Raw genomic sequence first — 20,079 nt, 5'->3', positions numbered from 1 at the left:
CATAAATACAAGCACATACGAACCGAACGATGGATCTAGACCAGGGGTCGGCAAAGTCCGGCCCGCGGGCCAAATCCGGCCTGCGGGCCAAATCCGCACATACGAACCGAACGATGGATCTAGACCAGGGGTCGGCAAAGTCCGGCCTGCGGGCCAAATCCGGCCCGCCAACTGATTTTATCCGGCCCGTGAGAAAATTTTAGTGGTTCATTCAAAAAACCCATCTCAATTTTTATCGGATTTGTCAAGTTCGTTTTCTTGGCAAACTTGGCAAGATTTCAACGACGTGTTCCTGTTATATGTTGGGATCCAAAATCAAAATTTAGCAAAAACAAGTATGAAAATGTTTTAAAAAGTCTTATGCAAAAATTTCAAATATTTTATCTTTTACCACTTTTTATATAACTTTATTATTTAGAAAGATGAAACTCCATTGAAAAGGTGACTACTTTGAAAAAATTCAGTCATCGTTTAAGGTATGCGGCCCGCGGTTTCAGTTTCTTTTTAATTATCTGGTCCTTTAGGGAAATGTATGCCGACCCCTGATCTAGTCGATACTAAAATAATCGAGGTAGTGAGTGTGTCCAGTGTTTGAATATTTGTTGTGCATAGAAACATTAAAATCGGTAAAATCCCAAATGAAGCTCCCCCAGCCGAAATCACTGTCGTGGCTACACTACGGGCCCCCCTAATTTCACAAATTTTTAACAAACTCCCTTTTACGGTAGACTTAGCGAAGTCACCTCGTTGCGCTCGATGCGGGTGCGTTTTGGTTTATGCTATCCACCTTGCCTAGTTTAACCGATTAATTCAAACCAGCTTCTAACGGAAACGGTTCAAATATTCAAAATGAATTGATGTGCCACCACCTAGGGGGTCCGCGACAGCCGAGCGGTAGCGCCGGGACTCACCACCTCGACGGCGTGGGTTCGAATCCCAACCGAGACCGGACCCTCCCCTGTACGAGAGGACTGACTATCCACGTACAACAGAGAAACAAGTCCCGTAAGCCCTTAACGGGCAGGCATGACCAAGAGGTCGTTACGCCAAGAAGAAGAAGATGATGTGCCACCTATTGCATAACTTTCAGGCAAATGTGAAAAAATCGGCTACGATGCGGCGACTTAGGGGCCTTATTTAAGATTTTACCAAATTCGGAGTTCGATTCCATCATTCCTCTATTCGCTCCTCACCGGTTTATGCCGTGATTGCGCTTCAGCTTCGGGTATTTATGCCTGTGCGAACATTGCAGAGAAATAAAGTTTTAAACAACTACATGTAATGGAGTTCGGGGTCCATTTGGTCAATGAGTCATTATTGTGGTATGAATCGGTGCACGCATGTTCGGTTTATGATCTTTTTTTTTTGTAGAAAAGTAAAGCCGTAGCAATTTCTAAATACGATTTTTATTTTACAAACTGCAACAAAATAATCATCGTGTCATCTTCTGTGAGTTCGATTGTCAATTTTTTCAGCTGAGTCACAGAGCTATCTACCAGTGAACAATTTTGGTTTTTTTCATGAAAGTGATTTCATAACAATGTCTTTAAAATCTTTGTAATCGCCATCAGCCTTAATGTCGTTAGTGTACGTTGTTGCGATTTTAGCAAAGTCAAGCTTTCTATCTTTGCCATCAAACAAACCTTTTTCCTTCATCACCTCGAAAAACTCGTCCAACTTAGCCTCATCAACTGCTTCACCTTTTTTCAACTGCATAGCTATCCGAAAATTATTCACATCTTGCACGACATTTTCCGTTTCATGCAACACCTTGTTCAGCGTCGCCACAAGACATTCATTCTGCACAAAATCTTTCGGTTTGTCGATAAGATTCTGTAGCTTTCCTTTCTCTCGATCCAATAGCTCTTTTTCCTCTTGATACGATAGCGGTTTTTTCTTTTGATCCTCGGCCTCTCTTAGGATCTTTTGTCGGTGCTCATTAACCTGCAAGAAAGAAACCATTCAAACATTTTACAGAAACAAAGATTTTAGTATTTCAATTCACAACCAATATTCAAACACTAAATACACTCACTATCCTGATTAATTCTTCTTTGTTTAGACCCATCGCGCGGTTCGTATTTGCTTGGATTGATGATTATCAATTTACGGTTTTCGAAACGTACCAAAGTTCTCAGGCGATAGCAACTTGTCTCAACCAGCAGTAGAGATGAACTGCGTTGCTCGTCGCGATGTTGCGTATTTATTTCTGCACACAACATACCACAGCGTAGGGTGCAGCCCACTGTCCATGGACAGCCGTGGTTCTTGGAATTGCACAAAAGTCATCCATTGTCAGCATGTGTTAGTAGCAGGTTGTTTTGCTTTGCTTTCGCAGGTCGTCTTATCTGGCAATTCCCAAAACCGCAACTAATCACTCCACGCTGTGGTATGTTGTGTGCGTTAATCAATGCGCAATATCGCGTCGGGCACCACAGTTTATCTTTAGTGGTGCAAATTTCTTATCGTAAATCCAAGCACATACGAACCGAACGATGGATCTAGACGATACTAAAATATTCGGGGTAGTGAGTGTGTCTAGTGCTTGAATCTTTGTTGTGCATCGAAACATTAAAATCGGTAAAATCCCAAATGAAGCTCCCCCAGCCGAAATCACTGTCGTAGCTACACCATTTGTGAGCGAATGTACCTAAAAGGTATGCAATGGGTGAAACAGTTGCCATTGTGTGAAGCGTTTGAATTGAATGTCTCGTTAAATTAAAGATTAAGGTTATACTGGACAGGATGTACAACATGAACTCCCTCATGCACTACTTCCATGAGTTTATAAAAATTCGACTACACAATCAACCCATGAGGTATGAGGGGGGCCCACGGGCCCTCCTTATTTCACAAATAACAAACTCCCTTTTTCGGTAGACCTAGCGCAAGAGGACGCCGTTTCAAACTCATTGGTTTATGCTATCCACCTTGCCCAGTTTAACCGATAACTTGAAACCATTACAGTTTCTAACGGAAATTCAAACGGTTCAAATATTCAAAATGAATTGAAGTGCCAGGCGCATAACTTTCAGACGCAAACGTGGAAAAAATGACGACGATGCGGTGACTTGAGGACCTCACCGGTTTATTTATGGGGGGAGGGGGGAGGAAGGAGTGGATGGATTTTACCAAATAATTAATTAAATAGAATTTAAGTTTGAACTATCTTAAAAGTGTCGTTAAACAATCGTTCATTCCGCTACTCATGCGGTTGGTTGGCAATTAAAACGGGTAGAAAATAAAAGGGCCGTTAAAAAGTTACATTACTTCACGAACGCAATATACTTTTACTTTTACTGCAACAACCGGAAGCACGAAACGGCAACAGAGTCACGATGGTGGGTAATGAGAATCAAATTGCAGTTTTCCTGTCCTTCGTGCAGTTCTCGTAGTGTTGTGTAACCGTGTTCCATTTCTTTTTCTCCCAAAAAAAAAAAGGAGTCGCACGTACGAGTCAAAGTGCAACCGACTTGGGCTATAAACAGCAGGGAGAAGTTAAGAGTTCTTCAATAATTGATTGTAATTATGGTTAAACGGAGGAGAGAAAGAAAATTGATCTAATCCTTTCAATTGGAGTTTCTCTCATTACAGCACACTCCTGTTCGGTAGAGTCATTGGAAAATGGAGGAGGAAAGCATGAAACTTTCCCCAATTTCAAAGTCCTATGAACTACCAGCTTGTTGCCAGCGTCCCTGTACACGAAGTAACCAACCGAAGTAACCAACCGGAAGTTGTCTCCTCGATGGCATGGTGTCAATGTTGCGAATTCGCTTTAAACCGTACCGGTCGGAATGACGAACACAGACATTTTCCATCGTCCAGGTTTACGATTCTCCGAACCGGCAGAGGAGGGACACGAGAAACAAAATTAAGGTGCAAATGGGACACCTAATCAAATTATGTTCGAACCAACTCTCGCCCGGGGATATGCATGGGTAGCTTCCACATTAAGTTGGACAAAAAGTGGCCCTTTTTGGCCGATTTCGAGCGCCCGATGGAGAGTGGACGAAGTAACAGGAGAGGGAACAGCTGCCAGGGGGTATGGTCGCATCGGAGGGCTCCGTTTCCCAGCGGAAAATTGCTGCACGGCAGTCTGAAAAGGGATGAGTTTTGTGTCCGATAATGGACGGTATTACTGAGGCAGCTCTCTGTTGCTACTAGGAAAAGCTTTTTGACAAACTCCCACCAGGGCTGGGCCGATGAAAACGGTTCTACTGTTTCTTTAATAAGCTATCATGCAAACGTTGCCCCAAAAATCAATAGGACTCATTAATTATGGTTGTAATTTTAACCACACGATTACTTGCTCGGAGACAAAATTCCAAGGAATATCAATTTGGTATTTCCGTTTGATTTCAGCTCGTTTGAAATGCATTTTCCAAGTAGCTATTTTTGGATGTGATTAACAAAATAGCTTTGGGCGATTTACGCTTCGTAGGAAATATGCGCGTTTGCTCCTCGTATATGGACTTTTCTGCCCGAAGGAACAGATTCTCATCTCACTGTTTTCAATTAATTCTTCGTATGTAACCTCCCCCGGAGGGTTAGAATAAAAATCAAAGAAACAGGGACGACAGACGACTGATGACTGGTGGCTGGTATCCTTGAACGGTATGTTGTAGTGCGGTTACGCATGGAAACGGATCCTGCAGTGAGATATGTTCCATGCGCCGCAGGGACAAAACGACGGGCGACAAGCAGAACCGACAGATTGAGGTGAACCCGGGGTTGAGGGAAAAAAAAATCCCGGGAATGGGATCTGTCAGCTACAGCGGAGGATTTTCCCATGCAAACCCCCCCCCCCCCCCCGGATCCCGATGTCTTGGAATGCGAGCGAAAGAGGAAGCACAAAAAGCGGCATCTCCAGCGGGCAGCCGGAGTGTGTTGGTAAACGGAGTAATAAACACTTCACGTACGTGCTGAAGCGATAACAAAGTGCAAATCTTGTGCCCTCGTTCGGTTCGGACCGTTCGCACGAGCTCGCAACGGATGCCCATGTAAAGCAATCCCTGTACCTTTTGCTGGTAGGTTTCCCGCTGTTTTTCTTCCGTCGGTGTTCTCCGTTTTTGCGATCCCGTTACGGGCCAATTGCATCCCGGGCCAGCAATCAGCCCGGGGTTGGGTGCACCCCGGTTTGAAGGTGAGCGGAATCCTGGGAATCAGCAAGCAGAAAAGTGTACCTTGCAGCCCTAGCCCGATCCTGCCCTGTCCTGGTCCTGGTGGCCATAAGCTCAGTTCAGTCTCCGAGCGAGATCGATTCCCTGGGTGGGGATTTAAATGAAAATTGATATGGAAATCGTTTGCACGTGCCATATTCTCAGGGTGGCTCGCAATCCGAAGGATGGCATTGGGCCAATCGGGATTGAGCCCCGGGGGGTGGGCGCGTTTGCAAACGGTCGGACACTTCGTCGGAAAAGCTTCCGTTCCCTCCGCCAGATCGGTGTCCGGATTATGGCGTTGGTGGGTGGTGGGTGGAAAAATTGCGAATGCAGACCAATCATCGAGGAAATGGAGAAGCTTTTCCGGTGTGCTCAGTGGGAGGAAAAATGATCCGACCATGCCTATTGACCACCACCGCCGAGTGTGATCCAGATGACCGGCCCGGACCTTTCGCATCCAAAGTCGGCACGTAAGCGCATAAAAAAATAACCCTCAACATTGGGGGGGGGGGGGGGGGGGGGGGGGGGAGGGGGGGGAAAGGCGAGCGCGGAGTTCCCTGCGTGACTCGGACTGGATTAAGAATGATCAACAACAGCGCCATCATCATCGTTTTTAAGTTGAAGGCGTCCAGTCGAAGGTTGTTGGCGTTGAGAAGCCAATTAGATGCGATTGGAGGTAGGCAAAGCTTCTCGGAGGTAAAACCCCGAACGGAGGATACTGGTTTATTGTGTATTGTGTGTCAAGATCGAAAGGTGGAGAAAAAGGTCACCCCCGAAAACAGCAGCGCCTTTGGGGTGAAAAGAAAATCTTCTCGCCATTGTGGTGTGAATATGGTGCGGACACCAACGCTCGCTCTGTCGGAGAACTCATTCGGCTAGAAATGGGGGGGGTTCGGATGGATTTTCTTCTGGCCGAAGCACGCAACACCAATTTATGGTTTCTTCCCGGCCCTGGGAAAAGGGGGGGAGGGCAAAGAATGGAAAAGCTGAAAATGGAAATTTATTCAATCATCCTCGCATTGATATTCATGCGTAATGAACTCCCCGACGAATGATGTTCTGGAGAGTATCCCGAATTTCCATCGGTTGTGGTGTGTGTGTGTGTGTGTGAGAGAGAGAGAGGGGGAGAGAAAAATCTTCCGAAACCGAGAATGAGTGTTACTTCGGGCCAATGTGTTACCGGGGTTGGGAACGAGTATCAAAGAATTTTATTTTCCTCGCAAGAGCATCCCCAAGTTAGTGTGCCGGTGTGCGAGGACGTTGTCGGAACACCGAATGAAAAACCATGTATTTGCCCTATTGCAACGAGGATTGTTGAGGCTACAAAAATCAACCGGGTCTGAATTATGTAAGCGGACGAGCACACCGGATGCCCAGCATGGGGCCACGGGTTGGCTTTCGGGACGGTCTGGGTCGATTTATTTTTATCTAATTCGGAATAAATTGTCGGTCGCATGTTTCGCACTAATATGCACTGATGGGAGTTTTATGGTGACGGAAGAGGGCTAAACTTTCATTCGACGGAGACGGAAAATCAACGACTCCTGAGTTTTGGCTGGAGATTACCTAAACATCCGGGTGTTCTGGGAAATTCGCACTCGGCGTATTCTGTAGAGAGTGGTATTATTTAACTATGCATGATAATTCATACTAGATTTAAAGCGTTTGCTTCCTCCTAGAAGACCAGGGTTAGGTTTACTTTATCTTCATGAACCAAAAATATTTATCGCGTGTAGTTTTTTAAGTCAACTTTAAGAAAACAATGAAAGGAAATATGCTCCTTTTGCTGTTGTCGTTACGATAACGATTTTTCTTTCGCTTCAGTACTCACAAGAAAACGGTAACAGTGAATTTCAATTTCTCCTACGCATTAGTCGTTTATTTTCAATGTTTTATGAACCTTTCACACATGATCCAATGTTTCCATTCAACGAATGATGATAATGAATTTTCGTTTCGAATTCCGTGTTTTTTTTTTGCTAGCTGCATCCGATTGGGACATGCATCCAACCGCCACTGTGTGGCAACACTGCACACCTCTCTGGACTCACTCCACTTGATGATTGTTGTAGTTCTTTTATTTCCTTATTGGCTGCGTCTCGTTTTGATTTATACAGAGATTATTTGATTTATTTCTGTTTTCTTTTTTCTTGTTCACCTGTCCCCTCTCCTGTATGTTCTGTGGTTTTGTGTGGGGTAAAATGTGTGTGTGTGTGTGAAAGAAAAACTCATGTTTTATAACGGTTTGGTTTGGTTGCTTTACCGCTGGTTCGGCTGGTCTTGAGAAAGGGAAATCAGGGGATCATTAAACATTATGTTATGACTCTATCTAGGCGACCGAATTGAGCCATCGTCTATCGCCATCGCTAAGGGCCGTTGGTTTTGATAGTGCCATGTTTTTGTTTTTTTGTTTTGTTTTATTTGAGACCACTGCCTTCCTGTATTGCCTACAATTTCGTACTAGATTTAGTCTTACTTACATAACTCTCTGTTTTGCAATACTTTGGTTGGTTGTCGTTTACTTGCATTGTGTTTTTATTTTTCATCAACACTCTCACGCATTTCCTAAAAGAATGGGAGAAAAGTGGGGAATCTCTTCTGTTCCGTTAAGAGACACGCGTACCTCATTTAATAGTTTAAACTTTTACCATCCTCATCCGAGTGTATGTCTGTTTTTTATCATTCATGGGATTGAATATTTCATTTAGTTCATCATGTTTCCACATGTTTGCTTTTTTTCTTCTTTTTTCGTTATGTTTGTATTTCTGTTTTTTTTTTTTACTAAAATTTGATTCATTACGTTTAGTTTTTCACTCTCATATCATTTCTAATGTACAGTTCCTTTGTTTTCGTGTTGTTGTCGCTCTTTGGGGGGGTTCCCCTACTTTACAGTTTAAATTCCGGCTTGGAATGAAATTCGATTACCGTGTTCCTACCTTGGTATCGGCAAATCCATTCGCTCAGGGTTTTTGTTGCAGTGATAGATCGGAAATGTTTGCACTTACCTAAAACGTGTATCCATAGATTCTGCGAACCCGTGCCTGGATGAGAGTATGTGTAATTTTATTTGGATTTTTCTTTTTTCGTTTCCACAGCATTCACCATTCTACCAATCACTATGTGCACCGTACGGGGCTTATCAATATGTTCAATAGAAACTTAACATTTATACATTTACAATACTCTCAACGAAACGCTTGTACACAACTTTTGGGAAAGTCGGAGAAGTGTCCAGGTAACGTCCAGTGCTGTCCTATTCCTTCGCAGTAACGGATCGTTGGAATCAATTTCTTCGACCTTTACGATGTCCCTCGGTTCGATGAGCTAATGTCGACCTTACCGAACTCGGACTCTGCTTCGTCTGATTCCACACAAACATCACAAGCTTGTTTGTCGAATTGTCGAGACCGAGCTTGGGAGCTTAACGTGCAATTCCTTTGCGCAAGGATATGGCGGAAGAAGATCATCTCACTTGACTGGGAATCGTGGCGGACTCGTCGCGAGCACTCTGCCGCGTCCGGTGGGTGGAGCTGTCGCTCTGGATGGTGCTTGGGGACGTGGTGCGAGTGCGTAGAGCAGTGCGAATCGAGACCAGTGCGAGCAGGACGATGCTGACCGGAAGTGTAAACCGGCGGAAACGGACGAGGACGCCTGCGGACACCGCGCTGAGCAGGAAGCGTGTCGCCCCGAGTAGGTTTGATATGGAGTAGATTAATTCACTAAAATTACAACTATTCAATGATACAAAAAGAAGGATAAGAGCTTGATGCGTCGGACACGGTACGCCACTGCTGGTCTGCATTGCCGCTGGATGTTCACCTGAGGGTGGGGGAGAAGAAATGGGTGTGTTACGTCGAGGATGGCCATGGCAATCGCGTTTGGACAAGGGAACCTACCGTTCAGTACGTGAACCTGTACGCTGGCGGAAATGGCACCGGTAGGGACGCAGGTGTAGTTGCCGGAGTCACGCAAGGTCGCCCTGGTCAGCATGAGCCGGCTGCTGGTGCCACCTTCCGTTTTCTCCGTCTCTAAGCTGATGCCGCCGCGGGCGGAATCAAAGTCAACGATTGACGATCCATGATACCTGTGTTGTGAGGCGATAGTAAGGCGTCATATGTTAAGATTTCTTCAGGAGTGACCCACAAACAGAGAGAGTGAGAGATAGCGAGAGTGAGGGCAGTCGATACCACGTACCAGGAAATGGATGATGCATGGACATTCACAACACACGATAGAGAGATGGTGCTACCCTTCTTGACGTGCACCTCCTGGGAGCCGATTATCTTTGCACGGGCGGCTGTTGAGAGAAAATCTATAAGTGATACGGTGAAGTATGCGAGGAAAAGAACGCACTATTACTATTTGTTGGTTTAGCATTGGTTTTACGAAGGAGGATTAAGGGGGGGAGGGGGGGGGGGGCTTTTGGGCAGGGTGCTCGAAGAGTAAATTAGAAAGTAAGCAAATTAAAAGAAATAGTATACCAAATTAGCATTAAATTCCTAATCCGTAAAGTTTGTTCCGTAAGAATGGTAAAATCATATCTGTTTTTGTTTCGAGGACCGTCCGAGGAATAGCGTTGGACGATTCTGTGCGGAAATATAAAACGCGCCTCGTGTTGCGTTGCAGCTGCATTGAGCTGGAAGGATTAGCGAACCCGGGTGGCTGCATGTTGACAGCATCCGGGACAGGACACAGGAACTTCTTTGTAGTGACAGCCCCCGAAAGAGTTGAGCGTCCAACTCTTGGGCCGTGATAGCAGCGATGAGCTCCGACGGGGAGCCATGTTGAGCCGCAGCCTTTGAATTCTTTTCCGCTTTGTCCCGAATTAGGCGTACGTTCGGTTGGTTAAGCCTCTGGTAGCAACCGTGGCATGAATGTTGGGGCCGAAATAGTTCCGAAATCCCATAAGGACTGCGTGCAAATTGCACGCCCCACATCCCAGCGATATGGAAGACACGGGGGAAAGTTTTTACTTGTGCGCCAGCGAGCTGAGAGTCGTTGCTGTGCGCGACATATTGTGCAGCAGTAATTTCAGCACGATTCGCACAGGATGGAGCGGTTTTTTTTCTTCTTAGTTTGTTTTCAAAGCGATGTCCGAATTCACAGACCCCTCGGTCCTTTGTCGTCGTTGTGGATGGTGTCGGGAAAAGCCGTCGTGTTTCGTTCCGGCACAATATCTGCCAGTGATGCATATGCTTTCTCGCTTGTCGATCACCCTTCGATTGGATTTGATCGCTTCGGACCGGTTTTTTGTGCCAACGTCAATGATAAATGTGCTCATGTGATAGATATGTTACGGATGGAAGTTTTCACAGAATCCATGTCGGTCTACAGAAATAAAGTGCTATCAGCCAGTTGGATGATGTAACCTTCGGGGACGACGATGTGTAGGTTCAACGTTCAGTGCAAAACAAAGTTCCTGCTGAAGCCTAAATGTGGTTGAAATGTGCAAGGAATTTTTAATCAACTCCCTGAGAGCGGAGGCAGCAACAGGACGGCAATACTTCTTCGACCCTATTCCGAAACTATTCCTACAAAACCACTCGGTTCAGGCTTGTTAATAAATTACCCGAATCGAAGTCACACCCAGGAATGTATGTGGTAAACAAAGTATGCCTGGAAAATTTGAAATTAATTCGTTTCTGGGTAGGCGAAATGCACTTATGGTACGATTCGGAAATCATAGGAGCCCGGTTAAATGTCTCGCTGACTTTTCAATTGAGAAATGGACGGTTTTCATTTTCCGGAAGTATGCACTTGCTTTGATCGCTTTATTGCACAGTAAAGTGTTAGGTGTTCGTTATAGGAAATGAATGCATCATTTGTAGCAATATGACATCAAAGTTTTCCTATTAACCCTCATGGCTGCACCCGAATCAAATGTGAACTACAAATTAATCATATTTCGCTGATCTGTAGTAAATTATCGAACCAACCGAGTGCACTTTTGCGTGCCATCGTGCGATGCTGGTAATTTATCTCCCGCTTTGTGTGGATCCAAAATTCCGCTAAAGACACGTTCCTCATTAGAGCGCCACCGCAAAACATTCTCACCGCGAATTCTCCCCCAGGAATGCCCCACCCCATGCCCCACCGTGTCATGATGTTATCGCAACGGATTCGACTCTCTTGCTGCTCTTCTGCCAGCCCCGATCGGGTTCCCTGGGGAAACGAGCAGGAGGGGGATACAATAAACGAAGGATAATGGCAAGATAAAACAGTGGTTAGTGGGGAGGCGAAATAAATAAGAGCAATCTTGTCGGGCACGGCTCTCGCGTAACATTGTTGCCGAGTCGAGTGAGGTGCCCCATTTCTACCACCGGCATTCGTAGCAATAATGGAAGACATTAAAAGTTGCCGCTCGGGTGGATTCCTCCTTCGGTGGATTGAAATACTTTCGAATGGCACGTTGTAAGGAACCGAAGTGGTGGTGCAACAAGGCAATGCTTCTGCTACTTCTACTGCGATGCGTAACGGGTGCCGGAGCAAATAGGATAAGGATCTTCCATTTGTGCCGATGCGCGATCAATGATCTCCAAATGTTCCCGCGAGGATGAAAGGCGGAACGGTACGCTCGTTTCAAACACCAAACCCTCCCCATGGTGCGGAAAGGATGGCATAACTGAAAATAAACATCCTTCCTCCTGTCTATATGTGTGTCTGTGTAAATCTTTTCTGTTTTTTTTTGCGGCACATAATCGCCCAAATAAGCGAATAAACGAACGTGCTCCAACAAGTACGAGTGGTACAGCATTGGTTCGTGTTCGGTTTTCGTAGATTATGAGCTTTTATTTGTGCGAATCCGAATGGAGGAGAGACAAATGAGAGGACAGGGAATGGTGGAGAGCTGGGAAGTTGTACTTTTTTTATATCTTTTAATATATGATTTACGATTGTCGTTTGGCGGAGATAGCACAAACAATAAATGGTTTTAAAAGCTGCAGGCAATGGCGCAAAAGACGCAAGAGCTATGGGGGGAAAATCACACACCGTAGCATACAAACGTACACACATACAGCCATACAAACACCAACACATGAGCTAACGAGAACGAATGAACAATCGTATCGTATCGCCGTGTCTCTGTTTCGTGGAACTGGAGTTCATCGATGGAAAAGGCGTTGTTGCCTTTTGTTGCCACCGGAGGAGGGAAGAGGTGGTGAAGCTGGAAACCCAAATCCAACTCGACTGGTAGCAGCCCCAGCCCTTGGGAGAGGGGGTGTTCGTATTCTGGTTGGATTTAATGGAGTTATAAAGCTACCGAAAACGGAGCCGACTGAGGCGACTTTAAAGCGGGAACTCGGGCTACAACGTCCCGGGGCTGATGTGTTTATTTTTGAAAATAAACCCAGATCCTTTTGTGATGCACAATCGATGCGCATGTGTACGCTTCGAGGATGTTTATAAATCACGAGTGGATTAAAATGGAACCATGTAGAAATATGCGTAATGAAAAGGATTTGTTCGAATTCGCTTTGCAAGCAAACTATGATTCGGACTCCTGATGCCTGGAGGGTAAATCTCGGTTGATAGAAACACAATTCCAGTTAGCAGTTCCTGGCAAAAGACAAAAGGGTTGATAACACGTGGTCAGTGAAGTACCATGCGCCTCCATCGATGGATGCCAAAATCAGGATTGTGTTTCCAATGCTTTCAATCGAGCTATCGAAACGTACACAGTACTATTTTAAGCTAGAGGTTTCATTTCTATAGACGCATTTCATGAGAAAAAATGTTTTTAAAAATTCAATTGTGAACAAACTTTTTTTTATTTATATTCTTTTTTATCTCTTACTTCAAATATTAATTAAACCTAGATTTTTATTGGTCTTTCATGAACTCCAAGAAAACTATTCATCATTATTCGTCCAAATGTTATCTCTTTCGTACTGATGAAATCCAGTAGGATTTGACTTATTGCTGAATTTATCCGACGTGCAAAAATGCTTTGCCGACGGTTGCATAAATACCGGGTATGACTAGGGAACTATTTTGCATAGATGTGAAAAATTTAAGAAACACAAAAGCATCAATTTCCCCGCTCGAGCTTTCCCACTCACCCACCATCCCCGCGTGGAGGTCGAGCCGAGGTTTCCGGTAGGTTAATGCAACTCTGGATCACTCCGGAGAGCCACAGCCGGTTTGCTGACGTCAGCTAAATCGGGGGTCGTTTAGTGCATTTTTTAACCTTTTTGCCAGTTCTCCAGCTTGCCTTTGCTTTCAACTCGTGCACCACCGAGGGGTTCCTTTGTGGATAGTTCAATTGAAAGCTCACTTCTGGTTGCAGCCATTCATTTGGTACGCTTTTCCCGTATCGTTTTCCACACCGAACCAGAGAGCATGACTGTTTCGTGCAGTCATTTCCATCGTACGTTCGTAGCTGGCTGAAAGCGGCTTGGTTCGAGATTGTGGGTGCTGAATGTATCATTATGTTTCCAGTATTCATATCTCATACACAAACACTGATCCTATGAAACATTGTAGAATAGAATGCGAAGAAGAGAGAGAGAGGCGTAGTTGTTTTTTGTTGTTATTAGTTTGCAAAGTTTTCGCCCGGAAAACAAATAAATCCTCTACCAAGTCGTGTCACTCCACTCCGCGCGTTGCGTGAGGAATCGGTTCTAGCTGAAGGAAAAAGACACCCCAGCTATCTGCAAGACAACGCGAACGGTGGAGCTCGTTGTTTGCATGTGGAATGCGGGGAGTCTTGGTGTGTTTTGTTTTTTTTCGGGGCCCATTCGGGCGGGGAAAAGTTTTTCTTTTACTACCGAATGCGAATTTTCGGACGTGTAAGGATAACGAATAGCGAGAACAAATCGTGGAACAAACTCTGCCGAAAAGAAAGTAATCGATAGGGTCTGTCTTTTCCGGTTCTTGGGTGTGAAGAAAAAACACACACTCATGCACATAGGTAAAAAACCAAAGCTGATAAGAAGAACAAACGGGTCGCGTGGGCCCATTTTCCAACTCCCAACCATCATGTAATCGTTTCAAGTTGAAGTAAATGCAATGTAAAGAACAACAAACACACACACACGAACAGAGCCACGGATTGTTCGCGTGCACGTAGCCAATGTCCTGTAGCCTGAAGAAAAACGGTGGGGCAGAATTAGGGGTGTGACTTTCTTCAGCTATCGCTCCATCGTTAATATCACTTCACGCTGCATAAATTAGAACCGACAGTGATAGTTCCGTCATGCACGGTTCGGTGAAGGCGGGAAAGAGAAATATACTACTTTAATTTGAGTTTAATTTGCATGTCAACCCTCATCGTCAAACCGAACGTGCCACCTCCACCACCGAGGGCTCTGTTTCTTCGTTTCCAGCTCGTTCCACCGCGGCACCATCGCTGATTTGTTTGGTTTCGAAATAATGTACGTGCCGCAGAAATGATGGCAAGCGGTTGGGGGAACTAGGGCTAGGGGAGGAGGGAGGAGGGGGGAGAGGCTCGTGTCTGATGCGGAGTGTTATTTATTGAAAAGCTCGTTCCGGCGCGCACGGACGCCTCGGCCAGGCGAGTCAGTGGCTTGCTGGTGTGTGTCATTAAGGTGCAGTGTGCAGGCGTGCGTGCATAACACCCTAAAATGGTTCCGCAATTTCCCGGGGCGTAACAAAGCGACGGCGGCCGTTGTTGCATGTTGCTTTCTCGATTGACAATTTCAATTTTTATCAACGCACGCTACCCTCGGCACGTCAGGCGCGCGCGAGTAAACTATCTCTCGTGCTCTCACTCTCTCTTTATTCCGCGTCGATCCTGTCCCGTGCAAGTGTGTTGTGCATTTCTCCAATTTTCCCACCCTCAGTTCGGCATTCACAACGATGGTGGAGTTTTTCTGCAACCACTTTTCCACTCCCGCACAGCACGACGAGTGGTGGTAAGTAGCGAGAGCACTTTAATGATTATAAATTGAAAATGAATTTTAATGAAAACATGCAGCGTGGCAGCGAATAACCCTCCGTCGTGGACGCTGGAAAAAGATGTAGGGGAATTTTATTTTCCTGATATTCACGATGGAATGGTCTCCCGTTTCAATGTGTTCCTCCCCGGCAACCTCGGTAAACCCCATCAGCATCATCATTTTCCCTCCCGACAAAGTTTGACTGTTTTCGCGAACCCTCGGTGGCTTACGATAGCGAGAATTTCATGCTGTTTTTCTTGTTTACGCCATAAAATTAATGGCTTCGCACGGTGTCTTTGCGCGTCATGTTGTGCGCATTGGTAAGCATATTAATTTTGAGATCGACCAAAGGGAAAGCTCGAATTCCAAGGGTGCCCACAGATGGTGCTCCAGATTCAGATGTAAATTTTTCGGTGCGATGCACTGAAGAGGCGATGCACTTTACATAGCAATATTTCTAGTAATTAAAATACTCTCCATTTTGCAAGGAGTTGCACCAAACAAAACAAATAACTACATGAAAAAGTTGCTAAAAGTGGAAAACTATCCATAAATTATTGAAGCGATGAATTTGAAATTTTATGTTAGAAAATTATGGCTAGCATTCATAAACGATGAATAAGGAGAGTAATCCTGTTTATCGTTACGTAAAATGGCATAGAAAACATGACCTCCTTTTAATCACATTGTCAAAATGAATTGTGAATATTATTAGACAAATTGAATCGTTAAAAATGATATTTATACCTATGGGATGTCCTTCGTTCAGGTATTTTAATTAATACATTTTTTCACATATTGAAATAATATTTCACCATCAAACGGGTCGGTATTCTATTTGTGGCTAACAAACCTAGTAACTCAAACAAATGATCCTACGGGTATTGATAGAAACATATTCGTGGTACCTTTTTCTTTTAAAGGCACGTCCTCAGCGAGGTGATAATGAAAATCTCATTTCCTTCATCCGTGGTACTGGTCTTTTTAAATCCCTTTAACTCATTTTACTATTTGCTGTGAACGAACAAAACCTTGTATGGTTCTCCGTGCCCCCCTTATTTCCTACTGGTACACGTTCACGAGAAAATGATTAAACACACAAAAATGAAAAATCACTTTTACACCTTCAGCGGAAGTGGGGCCATTTTTCAAATCCAACCCAGAAAGCACGGAACCTGTAAAATGTGTTTTTCTCTCAGGGAGCATCTTTGAGTGCAAAAAACGGGTGGAGGTGGACGGGGGGGGGGGGGGGGGGGGTATGAAAACCGCAGGCGGACTACGAGTCTCCTGCTTGTGATGTTATCGCCGGGTCCGAAAATATATCTCCACCGCTGCGAGCTGGTTATCATCAGCGATGGGATTTAAGGAGTGTTTTTACTTCACCGGATCTGGACGACGTTTTAATGGGTTGCTGGGCTGGGAAAAGTATGAAAAATCGACCCCCAAAGTCCATGGCCATCCGCCCCCCGTTTTCCCGAAGCGAAGCGCATGTTTAATGGGTGGAAAATGAAGTTATTCGAATCGGTGTGCGAGCGCTTATAATATCATTATAATTATCCGTGCCACGGCTGAACACACGGGGACACCACTGGGAAGCTGCAGGATTTTGCATTTCCATGTCGACGCTGTCCCGCCCTGCTGACTGCGTTAAGGAAGCCTGCATCGAATGTCGGCCCCGCTTTGCCGGGGGGATGGACGGACAGGAATCGTAAATCGGCGCGGACAGGGGAGGGCGACGATAAGGAGCGCATTTCATCCCCATACTTTTTGGGGACGATCGGTGTTCACTTTCAAACACCCGGCTGTGAATATTCACACAGACACATTTGGAGGCGGAGGTTAACCTACCCGGTTTCCCGTGCACACACGCAACGGAATTCGGGGTTATCCAGTTCCAACCGTGGGAGCTGTGGGGCTTAACGGCTCGGGAAAATGGAACCTTCGGTGAGCCTGGGCCTGGGATCGTTTTGATCGGGAAAAAGGGACGGAGCAGAAATGTTGATAAAGGTGAACTTTTACCCATAGGCTTATGGGGCCAGTTTTTGTAGGGCCGGGTGGGGGCACATGTGCAGTGAATGTGTGTATGTATGTGTGTGTGTGGGTATGTGCATGGAATATAAATAAATTGAATAACAGATAGGTGCGAGGGCCCGGCGAGGGCCAGGCTGACGTAATGAAGCTTCCATGTTTTGCAAGCCGTAGTTGCCGTGGGTCCGGAAAAAAATAAACAAAAGCCTGAAATATCCTGGCTGCCATGTGAGGTCATGGGAATTGGGACGTCTTTCTCTCCCCCTCCCCCCTAGCTTCCGGAACCGGGGCGGGTGTTTTGGTGTTTGATAAATTGCTTAAGCAAATTTTAAAGTGTACCGGTCCATAAATAATACCATTAAAAATCACTTTCGCATACACGCCCATACCGGGTTTCAGCGGGCTCTCGGGAATCGCGGGGCGCGTTGATTGTGTGTGTGTGTGTGCTAAACGAGAAGTGGCTAACGTCCGGTAATAGTTTAGGTGGAAAGGGTATGCTTTTTTTTCCCAACACAGATTTGCAAAGTGCAAAAACTTTCCAACTGAAACTATAGCACAGGGTGGAACGGAAACAGGATGAAGGAAATAAAAACAACCTGATACACGTGTTAGTTGGAGGAGCAGAAAAGGGGGGGGAGAGAGAGAGAGGAGTGGGGCATGTTTTTGATGTAATGTATTTATAATGCGTTGTGTCGTGCGCAAGAGATGCACATTTATTCCCAGGGCTCCGATTAGGCCACGACCGCTCAGTGAATTTTACAAACTTTTCCAGTGTTCCCCAGCTCTAGGGACGCTGTTGATGCAGTTGCACTTGACTGCAACAGTGGATACAAGTGTTGGGAAAATATGCACAAGCCCGAGAGATTAGAACCGATGGTAGATTGTAATAAATGATTTGCGATTAATGTGGATTTGATTTATAGAACCAAGGACCGAAGCTCGGCAGAAGGTTTTCAATAGTTTTTCCAACCCAACTGCACACGGTAGCTTACGATCGTTGCGAGAAAGGTAGCGCCGAACGTCAACATCGAAAGTGGATGAAAGTCGTCTGTGCATGTCACGAGAAAATCCCGTGTATCGGCGCCGGATCCGATGATAAGTTATTGCCCCGGCCTCGGATTGGTTCCGGATCGGAAAATGTTGCAAAACCGGATGGACAGGTACAGGTGGCAGCCGGTGCCGATTTTCCCATCCAACAACGCGGGATGGATTAAATGTGCACTGTTCAATTAAACGGGACTATTATTAACTACAACTACGGAGCGGACCGATACGCCCGGACCATGCAGCTCGGGTGGTATTAAGTAATTTATTGGGAAAACGAATGCACACTGTTTCGAAACACCCACCCTCTCCCCTCATTCGTTCTTTGTTTTCCACGTGGATCTGGGCTCTGTGTACACACAAAACAATCGCGATCTCTGCTCGACTCGACTAAGAGTCGGTGAACAATGGCGCCGCGTTGGACGTGATTAAGGCGTGGGGAAGAGTCACGTAAATCAGCCATCAGTCGATTGGACTAGGATGGAGGTGAAAGGGAGAGGGAAGATTCCCCCCCTTGAGAGGGGTAGGTTTTAAGAGCATTAAATTGTGTGCACCGATCCGGATGAACCGTGAATCGAAAATGATTGCACTTGGCTCGGGGAGTCTTTCTGGACCCCGTTTGCGTCCACTCCATGTGGGATCTCATAAACAGTTGAGGGAACGGGTAGGCCATACGAAAACCGGCACCGAACGACGGCGAGTTGAAGATCAATTGGATCAACATTAATGCACGAGGGTAAATTAAATGCGCACATATTAGTCAAAACGACCTTAACAAGCGTTTGCGTTTGGCGCAAGCGTGGCATAAACGCGCGCGGTGGACACGGCCCGGGTTGCGGTCTCCGGAGGCACGCAGCATAAATCCTCCATTAGCAAGGTAAATTCTGCCTAATTGGGATCTCATCAGCGCCCGCTGAGGGACTTCCCGAGACTGCGCTTTGAAGTTCGCGCGACCGAAAGGAATCCACGAGGGGGTGGGTGGCCGTATTCCGGCTCATTTCCTTCGCTGGTGATGCGTCGCTGCACACGGACACCAGGTTTCTCGCACTCGTACAGCGAGGGAGGACTGATGGTTCCTCTACAAAACCCCGGGCCCGGTCGCTTGACGTGACGAAGGATTAGCGGCACGAATGCATTCCCGAAGAAATGTCCAATGTTTGCAAAAGGTCCTTTGTGTTGTGGAGCACAGCGTTTCACGGATGGCCGGGCTCTGGTTGGATGGGTTGGTTGGTTGGTTGGACTGTTGCGTTTCGGGGTCGAACCGCGGGTGGAGCGCGTACCGAAACATACCGTGGTTGGATTATTTATTCAAATTTATGATCGCTCCCGTGGGAATCGTGTTCGTCTTCAGCCCGAATGGCGATGATGCCGATGGTTGTTGCTCCAACGCTCGTTCCACGGTTCCATGGCCACTCTCGAGGCTGTCATTGAAGAACCTCCGGACGGAACGGGATCGCAAAACCCTGGCGCAACATATTTATGCACATGCAAAGACGCTTATTTATCATTCACCATTGTTTTGACGTTTAAGTAATTGCGGTATGCATTCACGTCTAGTATTGTGCTCCGCGTGGATTTTCCACCCACTTGGGAGTGGGGTGGAGGGTGCCAGGCCATGGGGTTGGTTGCGTCCCAGATCTCCCTCAGTTCGCGCGCTCATGTTTGGAGGAAAAGTTTCATATGTCGGTTATGTTTAGTGAAATATAAATGCGTACTTTAGCCGTCTATGGAAAGCGAAGCCCTCTGTGTTCGACGCTTCGCTGGAAAGTCATCCGGGGGCACAATATCCGAGGCGGGAATTTGAAAGTGAGTCGCGTGTGTGTGTGTGTGTGTTTTCAGCAAGTTTCTTCACTGGAGCTGCTTCTCGTGTCACCCGTGCGAGGGGCCAAAGAAAACCAACACCGGAGATAGATAGTGTAATTCAACAGATAACAACATCCCCAACA

At 45.9% G+C, this 20,079-nt stretch overlaps 1 protein-coding gene across 1 annotated transcript in view; it reads right to left on the bottom strand.

Moving 5' to 3' along the window:
* Positions 1-1,518: 1,518 nt before the first annotated feature.
* Positions 1,519-20,079, bottom strand: part of LOC131289011 (uncharacterized) — a 63,501-nt gene continuing 44,940 nt past the window's right edge. The window contains exons 5-8 of the mRNA XM_058318202.1: positions 9,357-9,474; positions 9,059-9,246; positions 8,635-8,981; positions 1,519-1,944 (exon numbers count right to left, since the gene is read on the bottom strand). Coding sequence (XP_058174185.1) covers positions 1,519-1,944; positions 8,635-8,981; positions 9,059-9,246; positions 9,357-9,474 — 1,079 coding nt within the window. The remainder of the gene's footprint in view (positions 1,945-8,634; positions 8,982-9,058; positions 9,247-9,356; positions 9,475-20,079) is intronic.

The sequence above is a fragment of the Anopheles ziemanni genome, chromosome 3 (genome assembly GCF_943734765.1).
Source record: "Anopheles ziemanni chromosome 3, idAnoZiCoDA_A2_x.2, whole genome shotgun sequence".
NCBI lineage: Eukaryota > Metazoa > Arthropoda > Insecta > Diptera > Culicidae > Anopheles > Anopheles ziemanni.
The sequence above is the reverse complement of the archived record's forward strand: the minus strand, read 5'-3'. Positions and strand labels throughout refer to the sequence as shown.